At 41.9% G+C, this 17,280-nt stretch overlaps 2 protein-coding genes across 6 annotated transcripts in view; one reads left to right on the forward strand and one right to left on the reverse strand.

The window, feature by feature from the left end:
• Positions 1-16,889, forward strand: DAGLB (diacylglycerol lipase beta). Of its 4 annotated transcripts, XM_030483887.1 has the most exons (16): positions 1-201; positions 786-937; positions 2,992-3,166; positions 3,803-4,064; positions 5,250-5,375; positions 6,345-6,472; positions 7,443-7,569; positions 7,945-8,028; positions 8,464-8,541; positions 8,934-9,014; positions 9,107-9,234; positions 9,714-9,782; positions 9,881-9,953; positions 10,955-11,208; positions 13,940-14,006; positions 16,055-16,889. In XM_030483887.1, exons 1-15 carry the CDS (start codon positions 107-109, stop codon positions 13,971-13,973), a joined length of 1,866 nt encoding a protein of 621 aa, XP_030339747.1. In that variant the 5' UTR covers positions 1-106; the 3' UTR covers positions 13,974-14,006; positions 16,055-16,889. The 4 variants fall into 4 exon arrangements, with proteins under 4 accessions (XP_030339747.1, XP_030339745.1, XP_030339746.1 ...); XM_030483885.1 differs by lacking the exons at positions 13,940-14,006; positions 16,055-16,889 and adding an exon at positions 12,682-13,924; XM_030483888.1 differs by lacking the exons at positions 1-201; positions 13,940-14,006; positions 16,055-16,889 and adding exons at positions 1,806-1,995; positions 12,682-13,924 and having other exon boundaries at positions 593-937.
• RAC1 (Rac family small GTPase 1) overlaps positions 14,525-17,280 on the reverse strand; it is an 18,230-nt gene continuing 15,474 nt past the window's right edge. For both annotated transcript variants that reach the window (XM_030483892.2, XM_030483893.2), the window contains 3 exons: positions 17,140-17,202; positions 16,299-16,458; positions 14,525-16,147 (listed from right to left, as the gene is read on the reverse strand). In XM_030483892.2, the coding sequence (XP_030339752.1) occupies positions 16,017-16,147; positions 16,299-16,458; positions 17,140-17,202 (354 nt within the window). In that variant the 3' untranslated portion in view covers positions 14,525-16,016. The remainder of the gene's footprint in view (positions 16,148-16,298; positions 16,459-17,139; positions 17,203-17,280) is intronic.

The following is a 17,280-nucleotide window of genomic DNA, read 5'->3' on the forward strand; positions in this document are numbered from 1 at the left end:
GACGTCGCGCTTGCCCTGAGGGGGGCGGTGTGGCCTGCGGGAGGGCCGGGCCTTACGGGCCGCGGGCGAGGGGCCGGGGCTAGGGCGCCCCTGACGCGGCGGCGGGATGCCGGGGCTGGTGGTGTTCGGCAGGCGCTGGGCCATCGGCAGCGACGACTTCGTCCTCCCGGGGGCCTTCGAGCTCTTCGTCAGGCTGCTGTGGTAAGGCGGCGCGCGCGGCCGCTACCTCCGCCCGCGGGGCCGGGGCAGCCTCGGGGGCCGCTTCCCGGCGCGGCTGCCGCTCGCTGCAGTCGCCTCCGCCCGCGGCCCGGTGGTGGCGGCGCTGGGCCCTCGGCTGCAGCGTTGTCTCCGTCACCTGCGGCGTGGGTCGGCGCGGAGGACGCGGTGGCTGTGGGTAGAGCCCCTGGGCTGACGTAGCGGCACAGCGCAGCGGTACCGCGTGTGTGCTGTGCGCGGAACGGTGGTGGTCAGCCCGGGACCGGCGCGAACGCGGTTTCGTTCCTGCCAGAGTTAATACGGCGATTCCTTTGTTGAGATCAGCCCAGGTGTCTGGGACCTGCGGCAGCGAGTAGCGCACTATAGAGTCTGCTGCTCGGTCTGCAGCGACTTCGTTGTAATTACCGCTGAGCATCCGCTTAGTTCTTTGATCCCGACGGATTCCTAATATAACAACTCCCTTTCTGTTGATCTTTGTGGGATGCTGTCATTAAGAGGAAGACTGTATCAGGTGATCGCTGTGCAGTGTGCGCTGTTCCAACTATAACTGTTATCTCACTTTCCTGTAGGTGGATTGGAATTCTTGCTCTTTATGCGGTTCACAAGGGGCGGTTTAACTGTCCCGGGGGAGGATTACTGCACAGCTACTTGCTTGTCCTCCTCATTCTCCTGGCTGCTATAATATGTGCATTATCTGCTCTTGTGTACGTCAGTATGCAAGGTAAACAGTTAATAGTTTATATTAATCTAGTAGGATTGTAAGATATGCTTTTTTGATCTGGAGTTGACATTAAAAATGAAGCAAAATTCAAGTGCTTTAATTGTAGTCAAACTTGAGAAACTGTCAGTATTAATGTATTTGCTTTAATAGTGTTGCCTCTGTTAGTCAAGAATCTAACATAAGTGTACACAACAGGTTAGTGCAGCTAATGGTGATATGTTCACTGTCATCAGAGCACCTTGAAACCTTTCTCTGCATTCACCATTAATACATGAGCTCAGATGCAACACTGTTCAGCCTCTCCAACAGGAATTCAGGGGAAATTATCCAAAATAGTTTTCTCATCCAAAGTGTCCTGTTGGCTTTGCCTTGCATAGGCAGATATCGTCATGACTTGTTAAAGTTCCGTAGCTGCAGTGGGTTACTTGGGGAAAAATACACATAAGAAAGGGATCTGTATAAATGTCATAGTAAAACTAACTCAGTAAGTACTGTTAAATAGAACAGGGCTTACAGCTTGAAGTGAATGGCTAAACATTCCCTTCAAGTAAGTGAAGAGTAAGAACTGCAATACAACTTCTAGTCATTTGTAGAAATGGTTAATTTTGAGCTAAAAAATGCTAAGGCAGATTTTTTTCCTGGTGAGGCACCTCATTATCACAGTAATGCAAGATTAATTCAAAGTACATGTGTGGTCTCTGCAGTAACAGACGAGACCCCACAATTTCTAATATACTGGTTCTCACAACACACTGTAAATAAAAGTGTTTAAATTATTAAAGTGGAAAGAAGCATGAAGGAAACTATGACAGAGCAGAGATGTGGATGATAATCCTGGCCTTGAATCTGACCACTGTTTTTCCTACAGTTTCCAGAGGAGGAAAAGGAAGATTAGCCAAGTTATGATACTTATATTTATATCAAAGTTGAGGAGGCAGGTGATATAGCTGTAAATAGAAGTGAGAAAAGAGCCTCGGTTGGTATATAAGTACAGCTACAAGGCCATTAGAACTAAGACATGGAAGAATTCTGAGGCTGAATTTCCAAGAAAATTAATGGTGAGATGTCTTGGCCTGGTTATAATGTGAGGGTTTGGGAGCAGTGGTTCTTGCATGACCCTTACACTGTACTAACATGTGCATTAGTGATGGAAGGGGTGCATCTCACTGGAGAACTCACACACTGGGTTGTGGTGCTGGGAAAGGAAAGAAGTTGTTTTCAGGAACCACAGTTCCATCTGATGGTCTCTCTGTAAGCAACCGCACTGCTCTCGTGCAGGCAACAATCCGGGAATGGGAGTAAGTGACCACTGGATCAAGGGATTTTTAAACAGCTTTGTCACTGGATGTGAACCACAGCTTTACAATTGGTAAATAGTTTCCAAAGTTGCTTTTGTTCTGCTGTGGTTTAAGCCTTTACAAATTATCCTGCCTACATATGAGCACACACACCCACCACCTCATTACCCTGCGATCAACAAACTGGTTTAGGGAGCTGAGCTGGCCAAAAATTACTCCCTTTTTTATTGCCTGACAGTGCTAAGCTGCCAATACAGAAAATAATCTAAGAAGTATTTGTGCTGTAATGGTCCTACGTTTGTTCTGCTAAATACGAATGTGAATTAATGTATTATTTAGTGACTTGGCAAACTTATATTGTGGCCCAGCAAACTAGTATCTAAAAATGAAATACTTAGCCAACTGAAAGCTAAATAGAATAATAATAAAAGCAGTCACCAGAAGTCAAAAGGAACTCTATGTGAGCAAGTGCTCCAGTGTGCCACTTTGGCTTGTGCTGGGCACTGCACTGCTGCCTCATGTTCACTGCAGAACTGCCTCTGCCTAGAGAGTAAGTTTTGGGCATTAGTAGAGGACATCCCGAGAATCACAGAGATAAACCCATTGTTGTTTTTCTTTTCTTAGCTTCAGTAATAACTTTCCATTGACTATGAAAATTTCTTACTTTCTGAAAAGCTCAGATATCCAGGTAGGATTTTATGTACTTAAGATGTGGTCATAAACAGTTTTTGTTTTAAATTCTCCCTGTGATTTCAGGAACAATTTCTAATCCAGGCCCAAGAAAATCACTTCCCAAGCTACTTTATACTCGCCTACTTCTCTATTTTCCTGAATTCATCTGGGCTGTTGTAGGAGCTGTATGGGTGTCAGACAGCAGTGTGCACTGTGAGAAGACTGTGATAAATGTCATCATGGGGACAGTTATTGCAAGGTAAAGGTTCCTTCCCCCAGATCCAAGTGTATGTAAAATCGAAAATACTGCTGACATGGGTTTTGTACATGTTTATTGAAGGCTTTTCCAGTAGTGGGAGACTTTGATATCATATAAATAATTGTGGTTTCTCATAGAAGGGTTTTCAGTGTAAAAGGAGAAGAATTTGTAAATCTATACAGCTAGAATGAGTTGGTACTCTTTCCTAAACAAGCTTTAGCTACTTGCCCTGAATGAGCATGTGCTAGAGTAAAGGAAAGGAGGTGAAGATCAGAAAGGGTAAGAGGGATAGATGGGAATGCAGAAAACTGGATAAATGCGAAGAGGGTAGTAACCAGATAACTTAATTTTGGTAGTGAAAAATGGAGCCTTCACACCCCTGGGTTGCTATTTCCCAAGCACAGGGCTGTGGTGTTGAGTTTGGTGCCCTGTGTGAAATGAACTGACAGCCTCGTTCATGTGCCTGCTGGAGTGAAAGCCCGGTAACAAGACATGCACCCTTAAGATAGTAGCAGATGGTCTTCATACAGTATTTCATATCCAACTTAGTTTTCTGTCTGTCAAGATCTATAGTTGTGTTTTCTTGTCAGTATCTGGTTTCACAGCCTTTTTATCCCACTTCCTTCTGTTTTGCAGCTGGGTTATCATCATCTTTACCATAATTGGAGTTGTAATCGTCTTTGATCCGCTTGGGGGGAAAAAGACATTTTACCTCACCAATAGTGTCAGTCGGAACCTGGAGAGCAGTCAGTCAGGACAGTTGCTGTATAACGTGAAGAACACTGCCACCAGGGTCTGGGAAAAAAGAATCAGGTTACTGTGCTGCTGCATTGTGCAAGATGATGACCATCGAGTGGCTTTCACAAGTATCGCAGAGCTCTTCCGCGCCTACTTTTCGGTAAGATAGAAAGCTTTATTTATGTTCTCTTTTGACTAACTGAAATTGCAGACCTTGCAACACACATGTACCTTTGGTCAGCCAGAGGTCCCCGTGCCTTCAAATCAGGTTTGAATATGTCAGTTTCAAAACTGAAGGTGATTCTCATACAATGTATACAACACTGATTTTTCCCTCCATTTAACAAAGGTTTCTCTCCCTTCACAAGCATGAAAGGCTGTGGGAAAACAGTATTCTTTCTCCTTAGGTATCTAGTCAGGAGAACAAGGGTGAGTTTCTTTTCCTTGATTTGTGAAGATTCAGGCATTTTTCCTACTGATGATGAGTGAGGAGTCATACCCATAGCAAAGAATGTGACTTCTTTCTGACTGTTAGAAGAATGAGCCTCACAGTATGTTAAGGCAGTCTTCCCATTCTGAGCTGCTTCTGAGCACGTGCCAGACTAGAGCGTGCACATGCAGGAAGCTGCTTTTTGGCAACAGCATCTGCCAAATTGGAGTCTGCATCGTGTTGATTCAGCTCAAATTTGTGTCACTTACTGCTTGGGCAGTCATAGTTCAGTGTTGACTTTGAAATCTGTCCATGATTTCAAGACTAGTAGTTCTTAAGTTCTTAAGTTCAAGACTTAATAAACTAGTACTGTTTATTAAGCAGTACTTGGGCATGCGGATTATAGCAACAGCCTACTCAGTGGCTTATAGGGTAAAGGGCGTGAGTACTGTGGCAAGATGACTGACCCAGATAGTTCAGTATAAACCCTTCAGCCTTGTCCTATGTAAAATCCCTCTTAGTTGTTCTCAGTGTAGAGGACTTTTCACACAGTGTGTCAAAAGTGATCAGTTCTACACAGCGGTGTAGAACAGTGATCAGTAATGTCTGGATGATTGCTACATGGCTGAGCGTGTCCTCAGCTGAAAAAGCACCTTTTATTTGATATTTTCTTAAGTGATGAAAATCATGGGTAGAATTGTCATCAGTCTTACTGAAGAAAATATTCAGTATGTACAGAAGGTGTGGGAGGTTGGATGCTGCTGTGACCTGTGTCTTCAGTGCACATTCCCTCTGAGTGAAATGTATTTATTTATAAACAGAAGAAATACAATTCCATGTGCATTTGCTTACGAGGTGGTTTTGCCATGTTGAGGTGTGGGATGGTTTTAAGCGCTCTTTCATTTCTTTGTACAGGACACTGATCTGGTGCCAAGTGACATAGCAGCTGGTTTGACTCTGCTCCATCAAGAGCAAGATAAAATGGAAAGTTGCCCAAAAGAGCCTGAAGAAGTCTTGTGTCATTCTCCGTCATCTCTTGTGGTAAGTTAGGGTTGTCGCAGCCTCTGGCCTAATGTGCTCTAGGAGATGGTGCCAGGTCAAATTGAAACACGGTTCTTTGTGCAAGGGTTTTGTTTTCTTTACCAAAATTAAACACTACTATAAAAATTCACAACAATTTAAATTATTAATAAATACAGTGAAAACATCTTGATGAGTTTGCAGTCAAAACGTTTATCTGCTTTTGCATAACTAACAGGGAATTAAGTGCAAAAAGGGAAGAACCATGTAAGATATTTAATCATTGTTGAAGAGCCAGGAGAGAAAGGGAACAGAGAGAAAATTTAATATTTATACTATTCACAGAACTGAAAAGCTAGTCTTTTAATATTGTGGTCTGTTTAGATTATGCCTGCTGTAAATAACCAGACAAGGTAAGAAACAAAAGTAGCATCTTTAAAATGATTGCAGATTTACAGTTTGCTAATTGATTTTTGCTAGTTTTCTATGGTAAAATGCCTTTGTAAATTATTTCGCCCTCTTTTGGTCTGTGTTTCATAGAAGTACATAATTTTACTTCAACCAGTGCATTGCTGTCAAACTCCTTTTGTATCCAGCCAGTATGATGGGGTCATGCTGAAGAAGTCTTTGCCAAAGATATCTGCTACAGACTCTTTAGTTGGTCTTTTGACATCCTTTTAAGTAACATATTTGGAGTGAATGTTGTTTTCAGTATTGAGCTTATCAGTGTGTAAGTTTTGGAAGAAATGGATTTAATAATAGCTTTTCAAGATTCCTGAGCTGTGTAGCTGTATAAACAAACACAGACTTTTTCCTGGAATATGACTGGCTATTTTTAGTTCCTCTTAGGCCTCGAGGTTTTCCTTTTGGATAGTGTGTGTTTCATCGTGCCTTCATTTCCATTAGTCTGTGTACAGATTTTATTCCTGGCCTACCTAACACACCTTCCTTCCTCTTTGTCCTTCCTTTTCTTTCCCTGTGTCCTTTCAGACAGATGATTTGGATATTGAATTGGAGAATGCTGCTCACTATATGCTGTTTGCTGCAGCTGCTTATGGCTGGCCCTACTATGTCTACACCAACCCATTTACTGCACTCTGTAAGCTCAATGGTGACTGGTAGGTTTGATCAAGAGCTTAAAACCACGTAGCTTCCTTTTATGTAACTAGCGTTAGCAGAAATAAAATAGTTTCAATAGTAGTATTTTTGTTGCATTAAATTATATCACTCCTGGGAGTACATGAGCTTGACGGGTAGAGTTATCTTTCACAAATGCAGTAGAAACAAAATTTCAGTGTCTTTTCAGCTTGTTTTTTTTTCTTAAGGAAAGCTTATGATTGAGATAAATCAGTAAAATGACAAAGGGAGAATTGGAATTAAACCAAGCATGGTTTAAAATGCGGCTTTTTAGCACTGCCTTTGGGGCACATATGTATGTATAGAAATAAAAGTGTATCAACAATTTTCCCTGTCTTAAAGATATTAGCAAAAGTTGCCTGTCCCTCCAGCCTCCATTTTATTCCCTTTGCCTCTTTTATTCAAAAAAATGTTCATAGTCATATTGAAGTATGTGTAATGCTGTGCAGGATTGCTCTATATTTAAGTGACCATTGACATTTGTGGCTGTAACCACAATTCTCTTAATCAGTAACATGAAATACAACATACAGAAATATAAATGACTTGGGAAAAAATTGCCACATAACACGATGGATACAACATGAGATAAGCCTGATGTACAGAACTTGTTTTGAATTTCCTTTTTGTTTGTTTGTATTTTCTGTCATTGGCCTGTAGTCTTAAGGATTCTTCTCTTACTGCATTGTTTGCTCTGGTGATAGTCTTGTAGCAATGGTGCGTTTGCCAGTCCTTGAACTGAAAATGTGTTGCGTGCTGCTCATACAAAACCAGGCTTGTGGGCAGAGGTAACATCTTGTATCAGACTACTGGTACTATTGCAAAACCAAATCAAAAAGAGCTTTTGATTCCTGGCAGAAATCCTTCTGCAAAAGTAACTAAGTTTGATTCCTTGAAAGGAAGCCTAAAAAATTAGAGCATGAAAGTTTTTCTCTTCTGTGTGTTTGTTAGTTGCAGAAATAGACCAACAGATTCTGATATAACTGGCAGTGATCGTCATAACTTTCACTTTGGATCCATCCTAAGAATAACAGGACTGCAGTACAGAGACTTCATTCATATCAGTTTTCATAACAAGGTAAACAGTCTGGACAGGCATTCAGCAAAAACACTTAGTGATTAATTCAGGGAAAGCAACGGGTGAAGTTTCTAGTTTGCCTTCAGCATTTATAAGGTGCAAGAATCAATGCCAAATGAAAACAGGCCCTGAAACTTTCAATTCTGATTTTGGGCTTGTTTGTTTTTCTAATCTAAAGGAACAGCCACAAAATCATTGACATAAGTCTGTCTCAGTATTGCAAAAAAGGCACGTAGGATAAGTTGATAAGAAAGTAATTCAGCTTCTTTCCATAATGTAATAGAGAACTCAATAAAAGAGCTTTCAGAAGGTGAGAACAAATGCTTACTCTTACAAAAACTTGCTGTCTTTACTGATTACATTTTTCCTCTCCAGATCTATGAGATTCCATTTTTTGTTGCTTTGGATCACAAAAAAGAAGCTATTGTGGTTGCAGTGAGAGGAACCTTGTCCTTTGAGGTATCATCCATCTGATAGAAATAATTAGCTTTACAGAAATGGGTGAACTCCCAGTAATGAGAGGAAATTGTCTTATGCTGGCACATTTAAGAATAACTCACTCATAGGTGTGAATTTTCCAGGCTTAAGTTGTAAGTCCTCTTGTCTTTGGATGGGTAATATTCCTGTGCCACTGGAAGAGAGTGTGAAGGGTGGGTGGTGGTAATTCCTTTGTGAACAGAGGTGCATTTGTAATGCTTGTGTTTGCAGCTTGGAAATAGTTGCTGAAATCAGGACTGTGATGGCTGTATTTGGGTGGTGGTTTATGATGGGTTGTGTTCTGGTGCTTATACACTTGGAAGTCAGGCTGTTGATGTCCGTGTGACAGTGCCAACTAGCAGAGCATGGGCCATGAAGCCCTGCAGAGAGGTCTGACAAAAGCTCTCTTGTTCACAGGACATTCTCACTGATCTGTCAGCAGATTGTGAAGACTTGACACTGGAGGATGTTCTAGAGAATGGCTTTGTGCATAAGGTGTGTGCAGTCAGTGGCTATCGATAGATCATCTCATCCGTAAGGAATCTATAAACACCTGGGATCCTTTAGTTAAACACATCTCACATCTTGTGAGATGGATTGCAAATTTATTTCAGTGTCTTGGTTGCATCACATACTGCCTCTGGAACTGCAAGCTAGAATTTGTAATCCTCTTGGCAGACTTCATGTCCGTATTAAATATTCTAAGAACTTTTTAGCCATTACATATAAGATCATGTGGTTGTAACTAGACCTCTGTCAGGAGCATGAGAAAGTGAAGATCAGCTTTGCAAAAGGGAAGTTGCTCTGTGATGGTGTTGTATTTAAAGTATACGTGTCTCACACTTCAGATTAGATGTACCCTTCTAACTTTGAATGCTGTCTTGTAGGGAATAACTCAAGCTGCAAACTACATCTATCAGAAGCTAATAAATGATGGAATTTTAAACCAGGCTTTCACAATTGCTCCAGTAAGTTACCTTCTAAATAATCTGGTTTGCCAGAAAAAAAACCACACAGCTTTTTCTCTGTCTATGCTTCAGTCTTCTCTCTTTGTCTGTAGGAATATAAACTTGTGATAGTTGGTCACAGTTTGGGTGGTGGAACAGCTTCTATACTGGCAATCATGCTCAGGAACTCTTTCCCAACATTAAGGTGTTACGCCTTTTCTCCCCCAGGAGGACTGTTAAGGTAAGAGACTTCTGTAACTTTGTTCTGTGCCAAAGATGTAAAAATTTTCCAGGTAGTTGACATACATTAGATAATAACTGTGTTAAGAGTTTGTTTATGCATTGTCCACTAGAATTGGATTTGCTCCATCCTGAGTTACAATTGAGTTCTTGGGGGAATATTTCAGAATGAAATGTATCTAGTGAATTTTTTATACTATCAGGTAGTATAATTAGAGTTTAAATTAAAAGTTTTGGAAATAAAATGCTCACCTGACTCGTCTACCTTGGCGTGTTTGACATCTACACATACCATTATAATCAGCACTGAAGTTACTCTATCGTCTGTAGCGAGTAGATCTGAAAGCGTACTGAAGAACTGGCTGCAAATGCTGCTGCTGTTGCCTCAGTTGTGTTTTTATTAAATTATAATGATCATCATAAAACTGAGGTGTGTATATCTCTTTAGTGTATCTAAAATGTGTCTCTTTTTTGTTAAAGCAAATCACTTGCAGATTACACGAAGCACTTCATTGTTTCAGTCATTGTTGGAAAGGACCTTGTGGCAAGGTGAGATGGAAATACTTTTAAATTGCTCTTTCAGGCATGTGTTAGATTGCAGAGAATGGCAGGCTTGGCTTTACCTTATTCTGTGTGTGTTTAAACAGGTTAAGTATGCCCAACATGGAGGATTTAAAGAGGAGAATAGTGAGAATTGTGGCAAACTGCAACAGACCCAAGGTAACTAAACATAGTTCTGGTTTAAGTCGGGGAAATTGCTACCTCGGTTCAGCCCTAGCTTTAATGAAGGGACAATTGGTGTGTGTATTTTTGATCTTAACGATGAGAGTTACAGTTATGTTTTGGAACAGAAGTGTTTGTTTCTTAATTCAGTAACATTTGTTTTAGTCTCTTATCCTATAAAGCTGTCTTGTTGGAAATTAAGATTCAATAAGACCCGGAAGATACCTGTGCACAACTTCCAAGGCCCAAAATTATCTATTTGCTAGTTTTGCTGATAAGGAAACTTGAAAATGGGGAGAAACAAACAAACCAGCTAAAATACTGAAAAAAATAAGTAAGATTACTTACTTTAATAACTATTTAGTATCAGTAAGTAGTCAAATTAGTGGATTTACCTAAATTTTACCTTCAGAATTCATTTGGAAAGCAAATATTTCTCTGTCACAGTGCTAATTGCTTACCTCTTCTTTTCACTGTTAGTGAAAAACAGTGTCTTGAAGGTGCTGAATCATTATAGTGTGAGGAAGGTGATAGTGGAGGTAGAGAGGAGTGGCTTAAAGATTGCTGCTTCTGAACATCTAAAGCTAAATCTGCTGTACCCACAAGATGTCCAGGTAACCCCAGGATGAGGAGTCATGTAAAGGACGTGGGTGATGTTGTAAATACAGAATAAGATAATGGACAGTTAGAAGTTTCAGGTACAAGAAAACCTACATCTGCAGAGCTGAATCCACCCCGAGTAATTCAACTGGTGAAGAATGTCATGGTTTTGGTCGTGTTACTAGTGGTTTAGGTTAGCTATTGGTGAAATAGATAATACTGTGGGGAAAATTCAGTAAGGAGTTTTTACCAAACAGAAAGTTAGGGGAGCATGTGCATAAAGTCATTTTCAATCTTCTGATTGTAGTTTCAGGTGATGTGCATGCAAATGCACAACTATGAGTAGGTTAGTTGAAGAGATGCCAAACCTCAATTCAACTGTTTCTTTCTGAATTCAGTACCAGATCTTGCTGCGGGGGTGTTGGTATGAAGTATTTGGAGGAGATCCGGATGACTTCCCAACCGAGCTGGATGGCAGAAACCAAGATGCCCTCACCCAGCCACTTCTAGCTGAGGAGAGCTTAATGGTTCATCGGTCACCGTCATACAACACCCTCGACGATGAATCGCACCTCAATTCACCACCTCAGTATCCTCGTCTGTATCTCCCTGGCAAGATTATCCATATTGTAGAAGAATCCAGCTCTAGGAGGTAAGTAGAGTAACAAATACCACTGTCCTGTTTGCCTAAAATCTACTTAAAGCTGCTTCTCACTTTCAAAGTATGTGTTTCCAGCTCTGCATCTCATCTGCATCTCCAGTACCCATCTTTGGTTATCAGGCATTAGCCAGCCTTTCAGTTTTCATTCTGTGCCTCCCTGCTGCTTTCGGTTTCACTTCAAGCCCTGGAAACTGTTGGTCTTTGTGCTCTTGTGCCTTTCCTTGCCTGTATATTGCATGTGCTCAAGTGATGATTTTAAACAGACAGTTCAGCTCAGCTTTGGCATGCTGCAGTTCCTGCCTGAGACTGCAGATCTTGCAGTCTTACGTTCTGCTAGTAGTGAAGTGATCACAAAATACCCTGTTATTGAGTAGTCACTGAAATATTGGTGATAAGAAGGAGACAAAATACTGCCCATAATACTGGCCTAGCCAGACAGGAGAGGTCTAGCCCCACAGTAACCAGTGTGCCCATGCAGCCTTTGCTTTCCTGTCCTTGTCTGCTTTTTTGTGGATGCAGGAAGGTGGGACAAAGACAGCAGGAAGGCTGAAACTGCTGGGAGGGTGAGGATTGTGGTGGTATTGGGGCAGTGGTATGTTTAGCAGCATTTTTTTGGGTTTTATTGATGTTAGGGTTTTTTAGACAAAGCAATCTGAACCAGCCCACAAGCTAGACTGCACTTGATATCCTCTCCTGTTTCACTCTGAAACAGAAATAAGAGTATCTGTAACTTGTACAAAACCATTCTACCAAAGGGAAAAAAGAGAAAAAGGCTGGAGAAGAAACCACTTTTTTCCTCCCATTCAGTAGATTAGTATTTTGTTTAAGTTTCACACCTTAGATGTTGAACAATTTTACTACTGGTTTTACAAGTTAGATACCTTAACACCTGTGACCTGGCAGGTTTCCTCAATGGCTCTTCTGATGCTCTTCTGATTTACTTTCAGTTCATTTCTTATCCTTTATTTACTACACAGCACAGCAATTGGTCATGGTTTTTTCCTCAATTGGACTAGCACACAAGAGCCCCTATCATGTACTGTTCTGTAAAATAAAATCCTAAATACATCATATGTGCAGTATTAAATCTAGTGTCCAGTCTTCTACTGGTACATCTGTGACTTACTCCCTACATTTGACATTGATCATGTGGCTGTGCAGTGCTTAACCCCTCACCCCCTTTGCTCAGGCTGTAGCCTGTGTTTCTTTGGGTGGGATGATTCGATTTGCTCAGTTCTTTCCCTGTGAAGGCACTGTGTAATTTGGTGGTGTTCTGCCTTCAGGACAAGTAATGGCATTATTTCCAGCTGTGTGCTGAAGGGCTGAACTGTGGCTCTTTGGGAAAAGGTTCTGGTTCCTCCCTGAGCAGGGACAGAAGCCTCAAGGTTGTCAGTTCCAGGCTTGGCACTGGGCACCACATCCAACAGTCTGAGCTGTTTTATGTTATGGTGTGTTTTGTTTTAGGTGGTGCTCTTCAGATATTAAATACACGGCGAGATGGTCAAACGAAACAGTCTTCAGCAGCATTTTAATAAGTCCCAAGATGATAACAGACCACATGCCAGACGTTGTGCTCAAAGCGCTGAACAGTTTGTCTCAGGAACACAGATCATGTATTTCTTGTCAGACTCGAGAATGTAACACCAATGTGGTGTAGCCAGAGCTCACCGAGGTGAGGGGGTTTTCACTGCAGGTTTCAGGTATTCAGGGACCATTCCACTTTCATACCCACGTGGATTTCAGAACTTTTTTCTCACATTGCATAAAGTAAACAAGGGTCTTCATGCCCTTGGCTCTGCAGCGACCTTGCGTGGCAGGAGGCTGGTTAAAGCAGTCTGCACTTGCGCTGAAGGTTGAGCTTTTACAAACCATGATGGTATGACACGTCCCAGCTGAGCCGGTGGATGCTGGAGCATGAGAGCTGAGATGCCAGCTGAGTACTTGACCAAAGTGAGCGTGTGTGTGTGTGCAGACAGCTCGGCCTATGTGTGAGCGCCAGACCTGAAAAATGGTAAAAAATCCAGTTCTGCTTCACAGTCCCATCCTGCCACTGCCCGTGACCGGCCTGTGCAGAGCCTGGAGGTGCTGTGTGGAGGGAGTTCAGTGACAGCAGCCCCTTGGTGCACGAGCGGCTGCCCCAGCGCAGCGGCTGGTGAGGGGTAAGTGTGCAGGTCTGGGGCAGGTCAGGGAGCAGAGTTTGTGGTGTGAAGGGCAGCCCCACGGGGTGGTTCTCATTGATTGCACTATTTTTCTTACTGATTGTGGTAGCACCCGGGGGCAAGGGGTGTCGTGGTTAAATGCTGCTTGGACATACGTGTGCAATATTCTTTTATCTGTTGTTTGTAGTTGTTGAGCCATGTAACTACGTTTATTGATTTTAAACTAACCCCTACTCAAACTACTTAATGAGAAGATTAAAAAAACCCAACCCTTTATTCATCTTAACTAGTGGCATCATCTTAGTCACTAGCTCTGACTACAGAGAGCACCTATCCAATTCTGCCAAAAATATGTAACCAGTTATACTAATTTTAAATGGATTCTTTGTTTCCAGTGTGCAACTATTTTTAACTTTTTTTAAGGCTCAGCAGTAGTTCTTATTTAAAAAAAAAATTAAAAGTAGTATAATGTGTTTGAGAAAACTCTGTGGCTGTTCTTGCAGTGATACTTGATATGGAAACTAAATAAAATGCACTCTAAAAACTTGTCTTCTTACATTCAGGTATGGTGGTGTGAGATGCAAGTTACTAGTTTAGAGCTGTCCAGAGAGCTAGAGGCTGTGCAGCAAGGTAAGGCACCACCACTAGCGAAGGCCAAGCACATGCTTCCTCCTCGAGCAGGGGTGCCACTTTCAGGGTACTGCAGAGTCATCCCCCAACTCCCCTGGAGTGAGCAGGAGCGCAGCAGGCTCCTGCCCTGACAAGCAACAGCACAGCTGTAACTTTAAAAGGCTAAAATCTGAGGCATTTAAACACAAACAGAGCCATCATTTAACAGTTGGTAAAAAATAAGCCATGGTTTTAGAGGAAAAGCACTTTTCTTTGCACACAACACAGTGAAGTGGGTGGGTTTTTTCCCTGGGGTGGCAGCAGCTTTAAAATGCTGCATAAGCAGCAGCAGGAGCCTCACACAACTCTAGCGATAATGCATGGCCTCCAAAGAAATGGCCAAGTGCTGTATTTAATTCTGGTTCTTCACATCAGGGTACCCGTCACACCAGGCTGCTGATGGCAGCAGAGGAACAACCCTGAAACAGAGTGGTGCAAGAATGAGAATACTTGCTGAGAAACTCAAACGTTACCACACGTGTGATTCAAGGATTTATTAAGTCGTACATGCAAAACATACTGCTAATTGCATTAGCAAAAGATCAATGTAAAAACTTCACAATTTTGCAACTTTTACTTGTAAATTTTGCTTTAGTGGTTGAAAGGGTGTAGTTCAACATCATATTCCTGCCTGCTTAGAATGTACAGAACATGAGCACTAGTTTACAGAACCTCACAGACCCAGGTTACCATTACTCAGCCTATGCTGCACACGTACATGTAGTGACATAAAGAACACTTGTCTGCATTAGTAACATTACAGTGGTGGGGAGAGCTTGCAAAGAGGGATAGGTGAGAAAGTTTGTAGTTTATAGAGGTTTAAAATACAAAAATTACTAAAATGTGTAAAGCTGCTTCACATGATTTTTACACCTAGTTAATAGAGTAAAAGCTCCTCAGAAAGCATATAACTTACTGGGTCAGAAATAACAGGAAAATAAGGAGGATATGCTTCAACATTCTACTCTACAAAGGAAAAAAAAAGAAGCAAATGTCTATCATCAGAAAGGTTTTAAAATACAAGTTATATTGCTCAGTAAGAAGAGATCCTACAAGAAAAGCATTTACTACACAACAGTTGTGGGAATGACTGGTTCAGAGTTGTACCTAAACAAATGCCCTACTTGAAATTCAATGGAATTTACCTGTGAACACCAACCTCTCTTCCACTGCTGCACCTCTGGGACAGCAGGCCCCGGTTTTAACCTGCACTAAGAGTCAGTTCAGTTTCAACTACCCTGGCAGTGTAGTGTAAGTCAGCTGTACGGCGTCGAAATACTGTCTGGCACTATCATTTGATCCAACCCACTATTTCCTTTATCCATCACAACACAAAGCTGTCAAAAGGACTAGATACACTTCAGTACGAATAGTTAGTTATTTATTCTTTAGATCACAGCAGCAAGAACTAGATTGCAACCAAGCCCTTACCCACGATAAAGCATTTTACACTGTGACTCACGGGTGTCAGTCATTGCCAGCAATTTGGGTCTGATCTACAACGCTGCGCAATGACTGTGGGTTGAGAAACCACTTAGTAATAAACCACATTCGAGTGCAGTGATTTGCTAATGACCCGGTACTGCTACTTACTGTGAAAAACTAGAAAGTGTTTTTGCATTTCCTACCAGAAATTAGAGTCATCTTCAAGAAGAATCTTTAAAAAACAGTTTAGTGCTTAGTGTTCGTAGCACAACAACGCAACTTAGTTCAGCAGATAGTTTGGCAACACTTAATTGAGCAAGAATAGGATTTTAAAAATAAGGCTTTACATGTGTTTGTCTTTTCAGGAGTTTGCTTTTAGAAGGTAACTGTCATTCTTGAAACAAAAGGAAACTGTGACATTGTTGATTGGTTCAAGAATTTATGGAAAAGAACTAATTTATAACAGAAAAACTTGGCATTGAGTGTGAATGCTCCATTGTTCCGAGCAAAGCACAGGGTTTGGAGTGGGGTGGGGGAGGGTAACGATTACAGCAGCAGACATTTTCTCTTCCTCTTCTTTACAGGAGGGGGGCACAGAACTGCTCGAATGGCTTCATCAAACACTGTCTTGAGGCCTCGCTGCGTAAGTGCTGAGCATTCGAGGTATTTCACTGCACCTGTGGAAGCAGAAAGGCTGTTACAAAGCAGCTTTCCCCAGTCACAGCAGCGCTGCTGCAAGCTAACTGCAACAGAAGCCAGGCACTTATTTTTAGGGTACATCTAACACAGACCAAGTGTAGCTCAACAATAACCCTGCTGCCATCCTACCGATCTCTTTTGCCATGGCAAGGCCTTGTGGGTAGGTGATGGGAGTCAGCTTCTTCTCCTTCAGCTTTTCAATAGTGTCCTTATCATCCCGGAGATCGAGTTTGGTGCCCACTAAAATGATGGGAGTGTTGGGACAATGGTGCCGCACCTCAGGATACCACTGCAAAGAAACAGCGTGGGTTGGGGGGGGCAGATTCCCACAAGGGCTTCCAGCCCTTCATGACACTTTCCAGAGTCGAAGAGGAAAGGGAGAATGTGACGCCTCATCAAGGCAGTATCAGAAAAGAGCAGGCAATTGCAAAACACTTTCAATGAAGACAATGGGTATTTCCATATACTTTAAAAATTCACCCTACCAAGGGCTGGATTTTCTCCACACACCAGAAGAGCCCTGATCTGCACTTCCCTCACCCACAAAGACCACCTCTCCTTTGCGAGGTTTCCTCGATGCTATACAGCTGAGTTGTCCACAGACATGAATGACTGCAACAGCAGCAGCACACAAGTGGTATCAACCTCATTATTATATGCATTTGGATTTTAATATTTTTCTTTAAATTGCATTAAAAGGGAAGTTCCTGTTTGTGATCTCAGCACCTTGTCAGCTGAACACTCTTGAACTACTGTTATCCTATCACTGTATCAGAACAATTCATAGCATTTAATGTGCCCTGAACTTTCATGACTGGTAACTTGGGCAAATGGATTTCTACCTTTTCAGACTACAGTTCACAAATTGTGCCTGCCAAAAATAAATCACCCCCTATTTTCCATCCACTGCTGCAAAGTGAGCAGTATGTTGAACACTTAGAAATAAAATGGCACCACAGCTTGTACTCACCTTAGCACGGACATTTTCAAAGGAAGCAGGACTCACAAGGGAAAAGCAGATTAAGAAGACATCCTACAAAACAAGTTGATAGAGATTAGCACAGCAGAGCAACCATTGTAAAAGCTCATGAAGAGGCCAATACCAGCCACA

The sequence above is a fragment of the Strigops habroptila genome, chromosome 4 (genome assembly GCF_004027225.2).
Source record: "Strigops habroptila isolate Jane chromosome 4, bStrHab1.2.pri, whole genome shotgun sequence".
NCBI lineage: Eukaryota > Metazoa > Chordata > Aves > Psittaciformes > Psittacidae > Strigops > Strigops habroptila.